General features: G+C 41.2%; 2 protein-coding genes across 2 annotated transcripts; both read left to right on the top strand.

The window, feature by feature from the left end:
* The first annotated feature begins 6142 nt into the window (after positions 1 to 6142).
* On the top strand, positions 6143 to 9710 carry LOC108376909 (teneurin-a-like). Its single transcript, XM_017633172.1, has 3 exons — positions 6143 to 8417; positions 8521 to 8713; positions 9623 to 9710. Exons 1-3 carry the CDS (start codon positions 8197 to 8199, stop codon positions 9698 to 9700), a joined length of 492 nt encoding a protein of 163 aa, XP_017488661.1. The 5' UTR covers positions 6143 to 8196; the 3' UTR covers positions 9701 to 9710.
* On the top strand, positions 9661 to 13014 carry LOC108376910 (teneurin-a-like). Its single transcript, XM_017633173.1, has 2 exons — positions 9661 to 11000; positions 12438 to 13014. Exons 1-2 carry the CDS (start codon positions 9712 to 9714, stop codon positions 13012 to 13014), a joined length of 1866 nt encoding a protein of 621 aa, XP_017488662.1. The 5' UTR covers positions 9661 to 9711.
* The last annotated feature ends 61 nt before the right edge of the window (positions 13015 to 13075 follow it).

Here is a 13075-nt window from a genome sequence, read left to right as displayed (position 1 = left end):
ACCTAAGCCCCCCGCCCCCCACTGTGACCAAGTGTGGTATTTGGAAGATCCCCCTCCCCCCCCTGAACGGGTCACGTAGTATGGGTACGTTCCCTTACCTAGAAACTGAGAAGCGACTACTCAGCGTGTCGCCTATTACCTTTTCTCCTTGTTTTGATTCTCAGCACTTGTAGTATTTTTATAAGAAAAATTGTAAACGTTTAATTGAAAATGGATACAAAATTACCAGAAAATTGTATTGTATCAAATTGTGATTGTTTTTGTTTTATTTTCTGGCTTTATTTGAAAGTTTGTTTTTCGATTGCCAGATGAATAACATTTATACAAAAATTTGTATATGTGTGGCATATTTGTAGGGATTTTATTAAAAAAATGAAATGGCAGCGTGATTCTCTCACGGCTCTCTTTGCACTTAGAAATTATCTAAGAGTGCGGTTACGCACGAATGTGTACGTAGCGTAGAAGTACGTAGAAAGATATCAAGTATGCTGTTGATAGAAAGAGAGAGAAGCAACGTCTACGCCACGGTCATGCGGTGGTGAGTTTTTGTTAACACGCAGATCCCATAATATAGATCGTGTCTGCTGACACGTTCTCAGTTTTTACGTCCTTGGGTAACTGCGCTTTAAGAAATCATGGTACAGTTATTACAGGTATTGTCTTAGCAGAGAGCGCATATTCCGATTTGCCTTATTTGAAAAACGTCATTGTTGTCCACAGTAAAAGGTTTACAGCTAGGGAAAAGGGATATTTCCATACCCAATATACCATATATTTATGTACACGTACTTTTTTTTTAACGAACCTTCATGCGGAGAACTTATTTAATTTTCAAAAGCCGAAAAAACATTTGCTTAGTAAATAAATTCAAAATTTGTATGGCTCATTTCATTTCAAACGTTTTTTCCTTTGTTTTGAAAAATTATAAAAATTAAATTGAGCGAAAACAAAAAGCAAAGCCAACTAAAAGTAAAAGAATCAACATTGAACTGCGTCAAAATGAAAATAAGGGAGCACTAATTTCGATGTGAAGCAAAACTCTCTGGGAAGACAATACCGGTAATTATTGTACCATGTTAAAAATCAAAAATCTATAGTTCTCCAACTTTCATGCACTCGCTGCTCATTTGCCAGATATATAATTTTTAAGTCAAGTCAAGTCTTTTAATTCGAAGCACAGCTAAGTATTTAGATACTTTTACATAACATTCAGGGAAAATATACTTACATATATAACATAACGTTTCTTTTTGAAGATTTTTTGAGTTCCCCTGCTTTAGAAGTTCCATTTCATATTTTGTACGCGCTCTTGTTCGGCTGCAAACTTTTTGCTCTACTTTCATGTATCCAATAAATGCACTCGAATATATCTACACATATCGTACATATTTATATACATACATATGTATGTATATCGATTTCGTACTTTTAAAGGTTTGTATGCATATGTTTCCTCAAAGTACTTATATCCTTATTCGAATTTACGATGGTTGGGTGCGTGAGCTTCCATCCCATCAGCTCCGATATTTGGGTCAATTGCAAATTAAGCATTCAAGTTCTTAAACAACAAAAACGAAACTAAAATTTGCAAGTGTTGCCGCAAATTATTTTATTGTTGTAATGGCTGTTGGCAATGTAACTGCAACACTTTACACTTCAACTTAATTTTAATGAAAAGCTCACGAACAAGCATTTATGTACATACACATGTATGTCCATATGTATGTGGGTGCAGTTGTGTACGCGCCTGCGAAGGACAGTTGGAAATATGTAGTCACAGTGAACATGGCGAATTACATTTAAATTTATTTACATTTTTTTTTTGCCAGATTGCAAATGGCAATCAGCCATAAATTTTTTTAAATATTTTTTTTTCCGGGCAAAAATCAGTCTTGCAATCTGCTGGCACCGCTTTCCGAGTTAATCGAAAATCGATATTGAAATTTGTAAGCACAGTAAATACATACATATATATATATATGAAACTGAATGAGGGCATTCCCGGTCAACAAACAATGTTCACACTGTCCTTTAACGTGCGGCTATCAACAGTATTTTGACGTACATATTTATGTATTTATCAATACTTACTATTGTGCTCTCTTCCAAGCGTCATCAACTGCGAAAATACATAGTACATAGTCATCACTTGCCGCGCTGCTGCAGTCCTTTCGAACGGCTGCCACTATTTCAACAATATGGAATATGCAGCCACTCCCACGCACCGACACCCGAAACTCGTTTCCGAGGCACCAATGCAAAAACACGGCTACGCGCGCCCAGCATTGAAAAGGAAGCACTAATTGCCAAAATACACCAAAAAGCTCAAAAAAGAACAATAGGGACGCTCCGGCGGCAGCAACAAAAGCTCCAGCAAATGGAACAATAAGTTTTCGAAAAGCAACAACAAGCAGAGGTAGAAATTGCATTTATAAATACTCAACAACGCCAAAACAAAACTACCATTGGGGACAGACAATACATGTACATATGTACCGGAAATAAACAGGTAGCTGTGATGCTGGAAGCCCCGGGTTCAGTGAAGCGAGCGAGAGCACCTAGGCACATATCCCTTTAATTGCGCCGTTACGCATTTCTGCAAACAATCTACCGCTCACAAATTGTGGTGGACGCCAAATTGTTTTTGCTTCTGGGTGCGTTGCTTTTTTGCTAGCACTGTTTGCCATCTAATTAAATAGCTTTTAGCGGAGAGTTAATTCAGCCATTTCCTGTGCAACTGCCGCACCATTGGCGGCGTCAGTTAAGTGGAAAGTGCAAAGAAAAAATAAATCAGACAAAAAATATGTGTATAACAAAAATAAGAGTCCAGAGGCAAAAAAACATCTGCCATCTGTTTGCAATTTTCAATGATTTTCGCCTGAAAACCAGGAGAACACATCGGCTCAGTTTGAATTTTTTGCTTCAAATTAAATAGGTAAATTTGTTGAATTGCACTGAATTGCCATTTTAGAGTCTAAACAAAATAATTACCAAACTTTGTAGTCAAGTCAAATAAAAAATCTTGTTTCACTTCCAAACGATTTTCCGACAGTGGATTAGAAAGACCCCAAGTAGTTTTCATTAAAAATTCACATCATATAGGACCTAATAGATTTTGATAACTTCGCTACTACATCAATAAAAATAGTTTTTAAAAGAAACTCGCAGAGGAAGTATTTTTGTTTATATAAAATTTTATAATTACCCTGTAAAGAACAAAATGTTGTATGATTTGCCTACTTATCGAAGACTTACTATATATTGAAAACCTCCTATCATCGATTTTCACAAAAAACTAATTTCTGGCCTTAGAACTTGTCTGGGACTTAACTGTCATCACCAGGGAACGGATTTTTAGGACCTAAAACCATATAAAAAAAGAAAAATAAAATAACCAAATAGGCAGAAAAAGGCACTGAAATTCGCAAAAAGGCAAAATAAGACACTAAAAAACGACAAAAACGACAAAAACCGAAAAATGATCAAAAAACACATTAAGGGTACTCATTTAAAAGCGCAGAACTCTCGCAAACTGGGCAAACTGTGCAATTTAAAACCCTCGCAAATGAAATGTCAAAATTTGTATGGAAAGCTATTTGCACAAAAAGGGCAAGTTTGCGTGGAAAGTTTGTCGCGCAAATTTGCGCAGTGTGATGTGCAACCCTCAATAAACTATTTTGTTTAATTTCATTTTGATTTATGCTCAACGCTTTTTCGTAAGACTTAAATATTTTCTTAAATTCGAGTTTAAATTGTTCAAATTTATAAATTGAACATTGTCAAATAATTAAATGTCTGAAATTGCACAGAATATAAAATTTTCCTCATGAAACACACTGCGCAAAGTTGCCCAATTGCCCAAATATGGAAGTTGCGCGAATAGATGAGTACCCTTATTTATTTTAGAAGTGTTTATTTTACAAGTAAAAGTAGAAAAGCTATGAACTAATTTCATTATAATTTCAATTATATGAATAATTTGTACTTTGAATCTTTTGACTATTTTCTCCTTTCGAGTTTTTAGCTCAAAAAACTTTCAGGAGTTGTAGTAACATTGAACCACAAGATGCATTTTGAAGTTTTCTGGCGGCATTTTCTTTCGATTGTCGCGAATAAAAAAACAACGTGCGCTCGACGTGAGTAGATACAAGTGGCGCCCAATTTAAATATGGAACGTTTAAAGCTTTAATATTATGAGGAATAAGGGCTTTTTCCTTGCCCTTGAAAATTACGGGTAGAAAAGGCAACATCAAATGTGTATATATGGAATCAGGGAAAGGTAAATCGTGGACATCTCAATCGATTATACTCTATCGCTTTAGCAGAAAAAGATAATTTCCATAAATACAATTGAATAGTTAATTCTTCTAACAAGAAGAATTCAGACAAAGTCTAACATCAGAAAGTACTTTTATTATAAAAATCGCTAAAAGCAGATTTTGAATATAATACCTCTATATACATATATTTACATACTTATCTTCAATCCTCGGATTTTGATTTCTTCGGTTCCTCACCGCAAAGTTCTTCACTTAGCATTTGTGTTGTTGGGCTTCTCAAAAATACAGATCTAACCGACCCATTTTAGTGTGAGTTAACAGTTGATTAACTCAATGAGAGGGGAGATCAGTACATATGTATGTCTAACGATGGTCTTCTGCAATAAGGACACCACTCAAAATTCCATATTTTTCAGTATAGCCAATTAAAGGATTTGCGTTTCGTAATTTAACAAAAATGTGTCTTGGAACGTTACTATTTATTCCAAATTATTTGCAGTCGGTTTGTAGCGAAAATTTATAAGCTTTCAAGTTATAACTTTTCTAAAGATTTAGTGAGATTTCACTAAAAAAGTACGAAATAAGTAACAACACCTAAGTAGCTAAAGGAAAATAACTCCAGTGGTGTTACTGAACAACGGCACAAAACCAAAAATGTCGATATTTCACATAAAAGCATAACTAACATATCGAGTTTTTGACTTATGCCAATATCCACAATAAATGTGCGACATGTGCCACTGTTCAGTAGTAAGAGTTGCCTACTTCGGTTTTGTGACCAATGGCAAAACTGCGCCCCTGTCGGATTGGTAACATCTAAGCATATCGAGGGCTTATATTCACTACCTTCTATATGCAATTTGCACAAAAATGTTATTCTGATATAAAAATCCACCTAAGGGCCAGTTTTTCAATGCACGGTTGTGGTTTAAACTAAGATTAGTCAATCAAATGCCAGCCAGCTGTTCAATTAAAACGCAATTTACGTAATCTAAGTTTAAACTCGCACTGAAAAACTGGTCCTAAGACCTAACTGTCATCGGTGATATTAAAGCTGACCTTGATCTGATTCGATCGACAGAATTGCAAAGTTAGAGTTAACATCAGTGATGACACGTAACTTCCAGATGGGTTCCAACATCATTTATAAACCTTATCCGATATATATGTAACTAAAAAACATGCAGTTTTGAGTTGTGCCGTTATTGCAGAAGACCATTTATATAAAAAAGTATTTATCGGACCTCTGCATGGTTGTAAGCCATGGTTTTGCATCTTGAACTTTTTTTCGTAAAAGAAGGAGAACTTTATTACTTTTTTTCGCCAAATATTTTTACAAATAAATTTAATATCAGTCTGCAAAAATATTTCTAATTCATTCTCCTCCTTCCGTGCCTCGATTAGAACAGAAGGATAGGATTTGTCGTTTGTTTTAAACGAAGTAAATCAAATTGCTCACTAAATTTTTCCATATGCCTCTGATGATGAAAAATTTAATTTTAAGTAATTTTAAGTAAATTTATTTTTAGTAGAGGCAAGCACTCGATCATGGCACATTCACAAGCGCGCACAGTACTGACCAAATGAATCTTTTCTACAATTTCCTCAAGATTATCTTTCTCCAAATGTCAACATACAACACAGAGCTTGAATCTGTATGCCGAAGCTATTTGCTGAATTAGTTTGCTTTGTGTAAAATGAAAAAAGGCAGCTAAAGCCATTAAGGTGCACCCGACTTTGACGAAATGTCCTTTTAGTCTTTTGGTCGATATTGTTATCCTGCGCTGGAAATTGCACCATTTCCGCACATATTTTTCACTCGGCTGTTTTATATCTAAGTGCTTACATATACAGATATGTACATTAGGGCAGGGTAATTTAACTTCGAATTAAGTGTTTGGCATATTCAAATTCTACGTTCGATTCAAAGCAAAAATGGTGAACAAACTATATACCAAAAAGGACGTTTGACCCTCCCAATTTGCAACAGAAAAATCAGTGTATTATAATTTCTTGTGAATGAAATTTATTTTGCATTTACAAAATTTTGTGTTTTCTTTATACAATATGCTGAGTTTTCTTTTGCAAATTGAGAGGATCAAACGTCATCAAAACGTTCGTTCTCCATTTTTACTTAGAATCCTGGAATTTAAATTTGCCATACACTTTCTTCCAAAATTTTACTCACACAAATTACTCTGCCCTAATGTACATACATATATATGTGCATTTGTATGTGTGTATGCTTTGCGATTCCGATTGCGATTGCTTGTCCAAGCAACCATTTTGAAGATGGAAAATCAAAACCACAATTGCATGTTACATACAAACCCACGCACACATGCACACACACACACACACACACACCCACCCGCGCAGAGGCAGCAAGAGATAAACTCTCGATAGCATTGTCGCTTAGCAAAAGCGCTACAACAACTGCAGCAACAATGTGCAATAACAACAACGAGGACGTAGACGACGACGACGACAGCGGTCAAACTAAGGACATAACCGCACTCTGTTCGCTGTGGTCGCTGCTATCGCATCTGAAACACAACAGTCTGGCTGGGTGAGGGAAGCGAAGTGACCGAGAGCCGGACGAAAGGTTCGTGGCCGGAAAATGTGACAACGAAATTGGATTTCGTACAATGCAAAGAAAATGGAGAAAAAATGAACCAAAATTATATACAACACATAAAAGTAGTGGATAAAGCAAAGAGACAAAAAAACAAAAACAAAAAAGAAGCGCCCAACCCGTAAGTGGTTACGTAGAAAAATCTCTGCGGCGGCTGGCTATGCGCTTGTGTTGTGGCTTTGAAGCGAAATAACATCGCATAATATGTGTTCATTGTTCCAAAGTGAAAAATGTCGTTCAAGCAGGACATGTGAAGGCTTGCACCGTATACAATGTGTAATATGTGTGCGCCAATCGATTGTCGGTCATAGCCGCGACTCGGGCTAAGCAAATAGCCATCAAAGTTAGCAGATGCGCCGCAAGACGACTTCCGAGCTGCCGAGTGCGATTAAGAATCGATTTCATTTATTCCACTAATGAAACTATCGCCTGAAGATTGAAGAGCTGTACATAAAACAGATTTGAAGTATTTGAACTTCACATTTACAACTCAGTTTTTAATTAAACTAACTACAAATCTAGCTCGCAGCAAAAGCATCAACATGGGATTCGATTTTATCCTTCAGTGTTTTTCCTTTTTATTTCCAATACAAGGTGCAAGATTTTTAATTAAGACTCATAACTTTTCTTCAAGTAATTCCACACCATTGTGATGCACAGTTGCGCACCTTGCGCACGGCAGCTTGGCACATTCCTTCATTTCATCAATGCTTCTTCGAGCAGTTATTATTAATTACAGAATTCAACATCACTCTACGGCCAGAAAGTCCCAGCGGAAAAGAGTAACTTCATTGTTTTATCAGTGCAAAAGAAACTTCGCGATATTTTGTAGCAACAAAAAATTATAAAAATAAAGAAAATTTTTTTTTTCCAACAAAAGTGGAGTTTAGTTCCAAGTTAATTCTACGTAAGTGGAAAATAAAAATTGAAGCTGGCGTGCAAGTAAGAAATCGAGATTTTTTGCCAAAAAATATGTTTAAATTAAAGCGTTAAAACGTGCAGTAACTGTACACCCATTTAACGTCTGTATATTTGGTACATATATAGATAACTTTATGTGTAGCCATGCTCATAACTCCGGCGAAAAACATGAAATTTCATTATTTATATTCAATTAAAGCCCACTCGCCGGCGTCTTGGCAACCTGAGTCGCTCGCGTGCGATTCTCCTTCGAGGGGCGGTGCGTATACGTAATCTGAATAGACTTTGGCGCTGTTGGCGTTCTTGGCGTCGCCTTGCTTGTGCTCTTCTGTAATTTTACGCCGAATTTGATGCTAATTAATGAACTTCATTGATTTGCCTGCACCTCGCTCTCCTTCTATTCTCCCAACTAGGTTTGACGTGCTCGTAAATGGCGGCGGTGCAGTTACGTTGCAGTTTCAGCGCTCTCCCTTCAGGCCGCTCACGCGCACCGTCTTTGTGCCATGGAACCGAATTGTGGTGTTGCCGCCCGTGCAGATGCAGCTGAGCGACGATGACGAAAGCAATGGCCGCAGCATAAAGTAAGTTTCAGGCAGCCATTCGGTTGCCCGAGTGCAGGATTAATTGAATCGCCCGGATCTAATTTTAATAATTACGAAATTTGATGTTGCGGTTTTCTTTCAGAGTGGCTCCAATGAATCCAGCGCTCACTTTCCTCAACTCCATACTCTACCATTTCGCCGATGAACAGGCCGATGTGAACAAAATATGCGTGGAGCATGACCACGAGGAGCTGAAACCTCAATTAATTAGCACTTGGATGCCGAACGGCGTGGGCGCCATGCCGGGCAAGCGCGTCATATTCGCCGAAACGCAGGTGAGTAAAGACAGTCCAGCGCCACATCGCTGGCGTCAATTCCCCCTCCTGCCCACCACCGTGCACTCAGTCGGGATACGAGGTTATCGCTGCTAACCAATTTAAATAGAATTTGCTGCTCTAACTTAATTAGGTAGTGGCGGCGCGGCTCTGGTAAAACTGTCACGTTGCAAGCAATGCGCCACTTGGCTGCAGCTGGATGAGCTTGTCTCTGCTACCATGAATGTTTATGGTTTGTAGCCTTGTCTCACCACTGCTTACGGGCCACATCTTCATCCTCATCCACCTGGTAGCGACCCAGCTACACACTGTTTGAGCTTAAGCTACGCTTGATTATTTTTTAAGTTCTCTTGCACTTGAAGCCACCCGTGTGCTTTCCTTGCGAATGGAAAGAAAACAATATAAAAATTATAAACATTACAGTTACACTGGTGAAGACTACAGCTGCCGAGTGCATGGAGAAAAGTTTCTGCTCGACCTTGCATTATTTATGATGAGCTTAGGGTAGTGCACAGCAGCCCAGGCGCCGACAAAAATAACAAAAACAGCCACACTCGCCACTATGCTGGCGTCGCCTCATCGACCCCCGCCTTATACTGTCCCCTGGCTGCTTGCTGTTGGCTGCTGGCACTGACATCAGCTGTCTCATCCGAGTATTTTAATTAAATTAAAATAAACTAAGAGCACTTTTAAATTTTCCCAGAGCCCTCGTTTGTAAATGGGGGTGTCTTCCTAAATACGTTTCTGCAAAGCATAAATGGGGTTGCCGGCGAACTTGGCTTAAATGATTTGCTCCTTGGGCATCTTTCGATTAAAATTTCCTTATTAAATAAATGGCTTGCACTGTGCTTGGGTGCAGCTAAGAACATTTACTTTTGCAATTTTACTAACATTCTTTTCCTCTTTCAGATCGTACAAGAATCAATACAGATACCTGGCTCGACTTGCATCTCACGTATCAGTCTTCGCAAGCCTCAGGCTACTTGAGCATCGTACGCATGCGCCTCACCGCGGAAAAGATACCAAAGACTCTGACGCATGTTCATGTGGGCGTGGAAATCGAGGGCGCACTTCATGTGAAGACGTATGAGGCCGATCCCAACTTAATACACACGTTCGCCTGGAACAAACGCAATGTCTATCGGCAGAAGGTCTACGGCGTCACCATTGCACGCATTTCCGTCGGCTACCAGCACTCGACCTGCAAGATGCCAGTTTGGATCACGCAAACCGCCAAGCTGCAGGGCTATGACGTCGACATTTCAGACATCGGGGGCTGGGGTCTGGACATACACCACCACTACAATTTCCACGAAGGCATATTACAGAAGGGGGATGGCAGTACGCTTCACATGAAGGAATACCCTCGCACCGTGAAGGTGGTGATGGGCACCGGCTTGCAACGTCCGCTGAACTGTCCCGACCACTGCAACGGCATAGCCAAGGACGCCAAGCTACTCACACCCATCGCATTGGCGTCCGGCCCAGACGGCAGCCTGTACGTGGGCGATTTCAACTTGGTGCGACGCATCACGCCTGATGGCAAAGTCTACACAATACTGCAACTGAGTGCCACACAGGTTTCCTATCAGTATTACCTGGCAGTGTCGCCCGCAGATGGCCACCTGTATATATCCGATCCGGAGCGGCACCAAATTCTAAGACTGCTGCGTTTAGAGAAAGTGAAGGACCCCAGTATCAACAGTGAGCCCATTGTAGGGAGCGGACAGCGTTGCATACCCGGTGATGAGGGCAATTGCGGTGACGGAGGCCCGGCGTTGCAGGCTCGTCTTTCGCATCCGAAGGGGCTGGCCATTGCCGCAGATCGCACCATGTACATTGCTGATGGCACCAACATACGAGCGGTGGATCCCAAGGGAGTCATACACACACTGATTGGGCATCATGGCCACCACAACCACTGGAGTCCGGCGCCTTGCTCTGGCACTCTAATGGCAAACCAAGCACAACTTCAATGGCCCACTGGTCTGGCGCTCAGTCCACTCGACGGTTCTTTGCATTTTATCGACGACCGGCTGGTGCTGCGCCTAACTTCGGATATGAAGATTCGCGTCGTAGCTGGCACGCCCCTGCACTGCAACAACAATGGTCAAGACAAATCGAACAAGACGTCGGAGAATGTGCTGGGCACAGTGCTGGCAATGGCGTTCTCGCCATTCGGTGATCTCTACATCGCAGACAGCGACTCACGGCGGGTAAATTCAATTCGAGTGGTGGACACAGCGGGAAATATGCGCTACTTTGCTGGCAAGCAGGAGGGTCTGGGGTAAGTTTGAAAAACTTTTTAGCACACCATAATATACACAGTCGTAATAAACTTTGAAGACATTTTAACATTTCCACTTTAACTCACATAAATTTTTTGTCATATCACTTCGATTAAACATATTTAAAATCTCACAAACGAATGAAATTTAAGGAGACTACACTTTCCATTCCCCACTAAGACCAACCAGTAAATTGGTATCGAATGCCAACGACCTAAAAATATCTGTTATATTATACGCGATTCCCTCAAACCAATCCTTTTAAATATTCACAGCGCTTCTTGCGGCTCCTCCATTGCATTTTTTTTATTTTCGCTCTACATCCAATCTTTCGGAATTCGCGCAAATGCGCCTTCACTCCTCCCCTGACGTACAAAGCGGCGTCATTACCAACAGCTGACAGCATTGTCAAGCCGAGTGTATTGGCGATGCTTATACATATCTGCAAGTCTTTATGGCTGTCAGCTGCAAGCATCTCCAGCCAAGGCCCCACCATAACGGCGGCCCAGCCGGCCAGCAACAAATGCATATGCAAAGAGCAGAGTAGCAAAGAGCCTAGCCGTATACTGGCTCATTTGTTGTTTGGATGGTTAGTTCTTTCGTTCGTTCGCCTTTTAATCTGTCGCTGTTTGCCTAACTGTTTTGTCAAGTTGTTAATTTTTCACTGAATACTTTTCTGTTGATAACCCAGGAACTCATTGCACATCACTCCTCGTGCTCCTCACACATTGGCCGGAGCATACTGCCATTACTTTTTGCGATGAGCTCTGCCTTTTTCCATGCCTCATTGTTCTCTTGCCAGAGCTTATTCTTGCTGTGGGGGACAATTTCAGTTTTTGCTACCCCATTTTAGAGCCACGTCCCCCTGATATCATTTTCACTTGTCGCTGGTTAGTTTGTTCTCCTACATAACCTTGTGTTAGCTTGTCATAGTTTCCGATGCGCGCGCTGTTAAGCGCCCTAATCGTCTGCGATATATGAGCGGTGTTTCGGTGGTCTCAACCTCTAAAACTTCCTTTATTTACTCGCGTGATGTCATTAAGTACCGAGTTCATTTGTTGCACCCAGCCCCAATCCAGAAACCATGTTGACGCATCTGCAGCAGCTCATAACCATTTCAGCGTTTGCTCTGCAATAAAACAAACTCATCTGCCTCATTCCCGTGGGTGGGCGCAACAATGCAGCCAAGTGCGCGTGGTTCGTCGCGGTCGTTGTGGCCAACTTGCGAAATCGGAGACCATGGCTCGTACATCACTGTCACTGTGTCGGCTCATATTTCTCTTTCCACAACCACACACACACCTACTAATGCACATACACACACACACACACATGCTCATTCATACTGCATTTTTTAAGCTAAGCACTCATCAGTTCGCTTGTTTGCCAACTCCGTACTCAACACCCCTCCTATGCTCTGCTCTTCTCTTTCACAGTTCACTAACCTGCGATTGCTCCAATGGCAACACTGTCAACAGTTCAACATCCGGTCTGGCCTCGGCGCTTTCATCAACCGGCAGCGGCGTCGCTGGTAGCGCCTACTCAACGACAATGAATCCGAAACGTACCACCACACCAACAACGCCGGCTGGCAGCAACGGACACGGCAACGGCAATGGCGGCGGAAGCGGAAATGGTGCTGTCTCTGGCTATGGTGCTGGTGCGGGCAACGGTGCGGGTGGCGTTGGCGGTGTGGGTGTGGGTGTGGGTGCTCCCTGCATTTGCAGCGGCGGCGGTGTCGGTGTCACGGTCGGCGCTCCCAGTGGACTGGCGGGCATCGTGGCCGGTGGTAATTTAATGTCAACTGGACCAACGACAACCACAACAATATTGCTGGGCGCCAAAACAACAGCTGCAGCAAACGGCATGGGCGGCGCCATGAATGATGATGGCACTTTGAGCAACGCGGAGACCTTGCTATCGTCGAATGCTCGCTTTCAGGCGATTTCGGCCATTTCGGTGGCGCAGGACGGCGTCATTAATGTGGCGGATCAAGGTAAGCTGCGCAAATAAGCGCCAACAATCATACTTTTCATACCTGCTAAGGAAGTTGAGCATTTTGCTAGTACGGTTA

This window comes from Rhagoletis zephyria, unplaced genomic scaffold (genome assembly GCF_001687245.7).
Source record: "Rhagoletis zephyria isolate East Lansing unplaced genomic scaffold, Rhagoletis_zephyria_1.1 Rzeph_scaffold_11201, whole genome shotgun sequence".
In the NCBI taxonomy this organism is placed as follows: Eukaryota; Metazoa; Arthropoda; class Insecta; order Diptera; family Tephritidae; genus Rhagoletis; species Rhagoletis zephyria.
Note: the sequence above shows the minus strand (reverse complement) of the source record. Positions and strands in the feature narration are given on the sequence as shown.

Bases quoted from the DNA above. Each gene is read 5' to 3' on its own strand.
- LOC108376909 (XM_017633172.1), top strand. From the start codon at position 8,197: ATGAACTTCATTGATTTGCCTGCACCTCGCTCTCCTTCTATTCTCCCA. The intron at 8,418-8,520 runs GTAAGTTTCAGG...GTTTTCTTTCAG, and splicing joins AGCAATGGCCGCAGCATAAA to AGTGGCTCCAATGAATCCAG. The intron at 8,714-9,622 runs GTGAGTAAAGAC...TTCCTCTTTCAG, and splicing joins TCATATTCGCCGAAACGCAG to ATCGTACAAGAATCAATACA.
- LOC108376910 (XM_017633173.1), top strand. From the start codon at position 9,712: ATGCGCCTCACCGCGGAAAAGATACCAAAGACTCTGACGCATGTTCAT. The intron at 11,001-12,437 runs GTAAGTTTGAAA...TCTCTTTCACAG, and splicing joins GGCAAGCAGGAGGGTCTGGG to TTCACTAACCTGCGATTGCT.